Source organism: Oncorhynchus clarkii, unplaced genomic scaffold (genome assembly GCF_045791955.1).
Source record: "Oncorhynchus clarkii lewisi isolate Uvic-CL-2024 unplaced genomic scaffold, UVic_Ocla_1.0 unplaced_contig_817_pilon_pilon, whole genome shotgun sequence".
In the NCBI taxonomy this organism is placed as follows: domain Eukaryota; kingdom Metazoa; phylum Chordata; class Actinopteri; order Salmoniformes; family Salmonidae; genus Oncorhynchus; species Oncorhynchus clarkii.
In genome coordinates this window covers 454,251-460,250 of record NW_027261148.1, presented here as the reverse complement: position 1 = coordinate 460,250, position 6,000 = coordinate 454,251, and the positions used below count along the sequence as shown (strand labels likewise).

The 6,000-nt window shown below is 44.9% G+C and overlaps 1 protein-coding gene and 1 pseudogene across 1 annotated transcript; both read right to left on the bottom strand.

Moving 5' to 3' along the window:
- Positions 1-282: 282 nt before the first annotated feature.
- On the bottom strand, positions 283-942 carry LOC139405455 (E3 ubiquitin-protein ligase TRIM39 pseudogene; annotated as a pseudogene).
- A 3,371-nt stretch (positions 943-4,313) lies between these two features.
- Positions 4,314-5,409, bottom strand: LOC139405458 (E3 ubiquitin-protein ligase TRIM39-like). Its single transcript, XM_071147784.1, has one exon. It carries the CDS (start codon positions 5,407-5,409, stop codon positions 4,594-4,596), a length of 816 nt encoding a protein of 271 aa, XP_071003885.1. The 3' UTR covers positions 4,314-4,593.
- Positions 5,410-6,000: the final 591 nt, after the last annotated feature.

Here is a 6,000-nt window from a genome sequence, read left to right as displayed (position 1 = left end):
AGATCAGATTCCAAGCATTATCCTTTGATTTTAACACCAAAACCATATCAAACATCATGGTCTAAACAGGCCGCAAAGAAGTCATGCTGCACAAATGAACCAATCATTGAACACCACGTTAGATACATTGCAGTCATGCTTCAGATTATAATATCTTATTGATGTGGTTTCTGACATGATGTTAAACACCTAGATGTCATGAAATTTGGTGTACGACTACTTGGCAGACCCACTGAAAAACGGCCCAATATTATCAGCACTTCTGCCTTATTGGACCCCAATTCAGTCAGTGTGATTGACAGGAGAGATGACCAATGGGGCTGAGTTTGAACCCTCCTCATTATCACAGGGGTTCAAGTATGGATATAGCTTCTCAGTGAAGATACAACCAGTGAAAGAGTAGATATGAGACCTGTTTTCTACATCATAAAAGGAGATCTGACCCTCCTCGTAATCCACAAACACCCCCACCTTCTGCGGTTTCTGACTCAGGAAGAGGTGCATATGGGGTGTGTCCTTGGCTATATACTTATTCCTATTCATATACAGAGCCCAGAGTCCACCCTCAGGGCTTACAGCTGTTGGGCCCTTCCTGATGATGGACTCTCTGGCCACTCCTACCTGCCATTCAATCTTCCCTCTCACCTGAACCTCAAAGTAGAATCTCCCTGAGGAGAAGCCCTCCTTTCCCAGGACCGATAGATAACATTCAAACCTCTCTGGGAGGTCAGGGAGAATCTGCCGTATGTCTCCATAGCTCACTTGTTTCCTGTCCTCCGACACAATGAGCTTGCAGTGTGCTGTATCAGGATCCAGAGTCACATCCACTGACCACTGCTGTAACCTCCTCAGCTCAGGATCTTGTCGCTCCTGGATCATCTGCTGCACTTGTGCTACTTCTCCAGGCTTGGAAGAGGACTCCTCTCTGTCTGTGACCTTCATCCTCTTAAAATGATCTGCAACATCTCTGTCTTCTTTTGAATGTGTCCTTACACAGTGGACACTGGCACAGGGCAGTGGTGTTCCAGTATTCACTGATACAGACCTTGCAGAAGTTGTGTCCACGTGGAATAGAGACTGGCTCAGTGAACACATCCAGACAGATTGAGCACAGGAACTGCTCTTCAGACAGGACATTGCTGGAGGTGGCCATTTCTGAAACCTAATAGAAGACCACAGAGTTAGAAATGTAGCTGTCTTCATTTTAGAGTTTTACTGCCCCCTGCTGAACTGGAGTGCTTGTTCAGGAACATGATTTATTGATTGATCCCTTCTACTGGCTTGGATGGAATCCTGTGATCCCTCCCTAACCCAGAACAAGTCCCACCCACTAGACTACTTTAAAAGGATGCATGTCATCACAGGCTTTTGTCTCTGTGTGACCAATCTTGTTTTCCCCATTCTATCTGTGAAAAAACCAGTTCTATAAAATGACTTCCTTGAATGAGTCAGTATTGGAAGGTATCTTTAGAAGGTTAAACAAGAGTGTATATAGCTCTACTAAAATAATATTGATTCAGTGTTCCACAGACATCATGCGTTTTACCCAGAGTTCTGTAGATAGAGAAACGATATCCAGGAGATGTATCATTTGTTCTACCTTTGTATATTATGGAGCACATGCACTAAATGTCTTTACATTTGGAGAAGTGACTTTCAACGTACTTGTAACATTGTCAATTCTCACATTTTTACCAGATTGTTTTACAAAGATCAAAGAAAGAACAGCTGAGAAACACAAAGTAATGTGATTTTGGAGTAAAATGATCACCAGTGTCCATATTCATCTCTTTCTCTACTTACCTGGGTGTGTTTTTCCTCTTTGTCTTGTGAGAAGGTTGACTGTGTATCTGTGTGTAGAGTGATGTGGAGCAGGAGAGTTATGCAGTTTCACTTTAGCTAAATGTTATCACTCAACTCCTCCCTGTTCTGCACACAACTTAGTCAATCACGGACTACAAAACGAAAACCAGCCCAGTCACGGACACCAATGTCTTGCTCCCAGACAAACTAAACAACTTCTTTGCTCGCTTTGAGGACAATACAGTGCCACTGACACGGCCCGCTACCAAAACCTGCGGGCTCTACTTCACCGCAACCAACGTGAGTAAAACATTTAAACGTGTTAACCCTCGCCAGGCTGCAGGCCCAGACGGCATCCCCAGCCGGCGTACACATCCTCGGCATACACATCACGGACAAACTGAAATGGTCCACCCACACAGACAGCATGGTGAAGAAGGCGCAACTTCAGGAGGCTGAAGAAATTAGCTTGTCACCAAAAGCACTCACAAACTTTTACAGATGCGCAATCGAGAGCATCCTGTCGGGCTGTATCACCTCCTGGTACGGCAACTGCTCCGCCCACAACCATAAAGCTCTCCAGAGGGTAGTGAGGTCTGCACAACGCATCACCGGGGGCAAACTACCTGCCCTCCAGGACACCTACACCACCCGATGTCACAGGAAGGCCATAAAGATCATCAAGGACAACAACCACCCGAGCCACTACCTGTTCACCCCGCTATCATCCAGAAGGCGAGGTCAGTACAGGTGCATCAAAGCAGGGACCGAGAGACTGAAAAACAGCTTCTATCTCAAGGCCATCAGACTGTTAAACAGCATCACTAACATTGAGTGGCTGCTGCCAACATACTGACTCAATCTCTAGCCACTTTAATAATTGGATGTAATACATGTATCACTAGTCACTTAACAATGCCACTTTATGTAATGTTTACATACCCTACATTACTCATCTAAGATGTGTATATACTGTACTCTATACCATCTACTGCATCTTGCTTATGCTGCACGGCCATCGCTCATCCATATGATTATATGTACATATTCTTATTCATTCCTTTACACTTGTGTGTATAAGGTAGTTTACTTGTTAGATATTACTGCACGGTCAGAACTAGAAGCACAAGCATTTCGCTACACTCACATTAACATCTGCTAACCATGTGTATGTGACCAATAACATTTGATTTGACTTAACTGTTTCGCATTCTCTGTGCTTGGTTTAGTTTATTTGTCCATTTAAAGTTGTACAGGTAAATGAGAACTAGCTGTGTGTGCACGTTTGGTGTGTGTGTGCACGTTTGGTGTGTGTGTGCACGTTTGGTGTGTGCGTGCGTGTTTTCGAGTTGTGTATAAATGTATCAGAGTCCAGTGAAGGTGTTAGTTCCTTCTTGTGTCTCAAATGACACCAGGGCCTGTATGTATTTTTAACCCTTGGTGCTAGGAGGTAGAGGGAGGTAGAGGGAGGTGCTGGGAGGTAGAGGGAGGTGCTGGGAGGTAGAGGGAGGTGCTGGGAGGTAGAGGGAGGTGCTGGGAGGTGATGGGAGGTAGAGGGAGGTAGAGGGAGGTAGAGTATTGAGGTGCTGGGAGGTAGAGTATTGAGGTGCTGGGAGGTAGAGTATTGAGGTGCTGGGAGGTAGAGTATTGAGGTGCTGGCAGGTAGAGTATTGAGGTGCTGGCAGGTAGAGTATTGAGGTGCTGGGAGGTAGAGTATTGAGGTGCTGGGAGGTAGAGTATTGAGGTGCTGGGAGGTAGAGTATTGAGGTGCTGGCAGGTAGAGTATTGAGGTGCTGGCAGGTAGAGTATTGAGGTGCTGGGAGGTAGAGTATTGAGGTGCTGGGAGGTAGAAGGAGGTAGAGTATTGAGGTGCTGGGAGGTAGAAGGAGGTAGAGTAGTGAGGTGCTGGGAGGTAGAAGGAGGTAGAGTATTGAGGTGCTGGGAGGTAGAGTATTGAGGTGCTGGGAGGTAGAGTATTGAGGTGCTGGGAGGTAGAGTATTGAGGTGCTGGGAGGTAGAGTATTGAGGTGCTGGGAGGTAGAGTATTGAGGTGCTGGGAGGTAGAGTTTTGAGGTGCTGGGAGGTAGAGTATTGAGGTGCTGGGAGGTAGCCAGATCTAGAGGCCTTTGTGGGACTCAGATTAATTCAAGGCACTGCTGTAGTAACCCCTCTGTTCCACTGCATCACCCTTCTAAACAATTTTAGACTCATAAAAACAAGAACAAAGAATTTATTTATTTTATCATGTTTATTTGACATGGACCACATGCAACTAAAACATAAAACTCACTAGAAATGTTATGCATTGTACTAGATTTGTAAAATTCAGGACATACTCCCAAATGAATCCAAACAACGTCTCAACACAAAAACTGAAACATGGGGGAAAGAAATGGGAACAAAGACACCAACTAAAACATATTCTACTGTAGATCAGATTCCAAGCATTATCCTCTGATTTTAACACCAAAACCATATCAAACATCATGGTCTAAACAGGCCGCAAAGAAGTCATGCTGCACAAATGAACCAATCATTGAAAACCACGTTAGATACATTGCAGTCATGCTTCAGATTATAATATCTTATTGATGTGGTTTCTGACATGATGTTAAACACCTAGATGTCATGAAATTTGGTGTACGACTACTTGGCAGACCCCCTGGAAAGCGGCCCAATATTATCAGCACTTCTGCCTTTTTGGACCCCAATTCAGTCAGTGTGATTGACAGGAGAGATGACCAATGGGGCTGAGTTTGAACCCTCATTATCACAGGGGTTCAAGTATGGCTATAGCTTCTCAGTGAAGGTACAACCAGTGAAAGAGTAGATATGAGACCTGTTTTCTACATCATAAAAGGAGATCTGACCCTCTTCGTAATCCACAAACACCCCCACCTTCTGGGGTTTCTGACTCAGGAAGAGGTGCATATGGGGTGTGTCCTTGGCTATATACTTATTCCTATTCATATACAGAGCCCAGAGTCCACCCTCAGGGCTTACAGCCGTTGGGCCCTTCCTGATGATGGACTCTCTGGCCACTCCTACCTGCCATTCAATCTTCCCTCTCACCTGAACCTCAAAGTAGAATCTCCCTGAGGAGAAGCCCTCCTTTCCCAGGACCGATAGATAACATTCAAACCTCTCTGGAAGGTCAGGGAGAATCTGCCGTATGTCTCCATAGCTCACTTGTTTCCTGTCCTCCGACACAATGAGCTTGCAGTGTGCTGTATCAGGATCCAGAGTCACATCCACTGACCACTGCCGTAACCTCCTCAGCTCAGGATCCTGTCGCTCCTGGATCATCTGCTGCACTTGTGCTACTTCTCCAGGCTTGGAAGAGGACTCCTCTATGTCTGAGACCTTCATCCTCTTAAAATGGTCTGCAACATCTCTGAGTGTTGTGTTGGTTTTTAGGTCAGGTCTTCTGTTGAATGTGTCCTTACACAGTGGACACTGGCACAGGGCACTGCTGTTCCAGTATTCACTGATACAGGCCTTGCAGAAGTTGTGTCCACATGGAATAGAGACTGGCTCAGTGAACACATTCAGACAGATAGAGCACAGGAACTGCTCTTCAGACAGGACATTGCTGGAGGTGGACATTTCTGAAACCTAATAGAAGACCATAGAGTTAGAAATGTAGCTGTCTTCATTTTAGAGTATTTTACTGCCCCCTGCTGTACTGGAGTGTTTGTTCAGGAACATGATTTATTGGTTGATCCCTTCCACTGGCTTGGATGGAATTCTGTTATCCCTCCCTAACCCAGAGCAAGTCTAACCCACTAGACTGCTTTAGTTTACAGAATGGCAATAAAAGGACAGCCACAGAGTTGGATATATCCTGTTAGAGGTCGTAGCAAAAAGTAGATTTATACCTTAATAGACATTGATACCCAGTTATGAGAGGGCCATAAACAATAACTAATAATGCTGCATATGGTTAAATCTCACCTTCCTGGTAAAAATGGTTTTGGTTGCTGAGGTGTAGTCACTCACTTTTGAGGACACAAGCTCAAGTACATAGTAGAAAAATGATGCTAACATTAGAATTTTTTTAAATTGAACCTTTATTTAACTATTCAAGTCGGTTAAGATCAAATTCTTTTGGACTCCCGATCACAGCCGGTTGTGATTCAGCCCGGAATTGAATCAGGGTCTGTAGTGACACCTCTAGCACTGAGATGCAGTGCCTTT

What these genes read in the sequence shown, in the direction of transcription:
- LOC139405458 (XM_071147784.1), bottom strand. Translation starts at nt 5,409, where the DNA reads ATGTCCACCTCCAGCAATGTCCTGTCTGAAGAGCAGTTCCTGTGCTCT.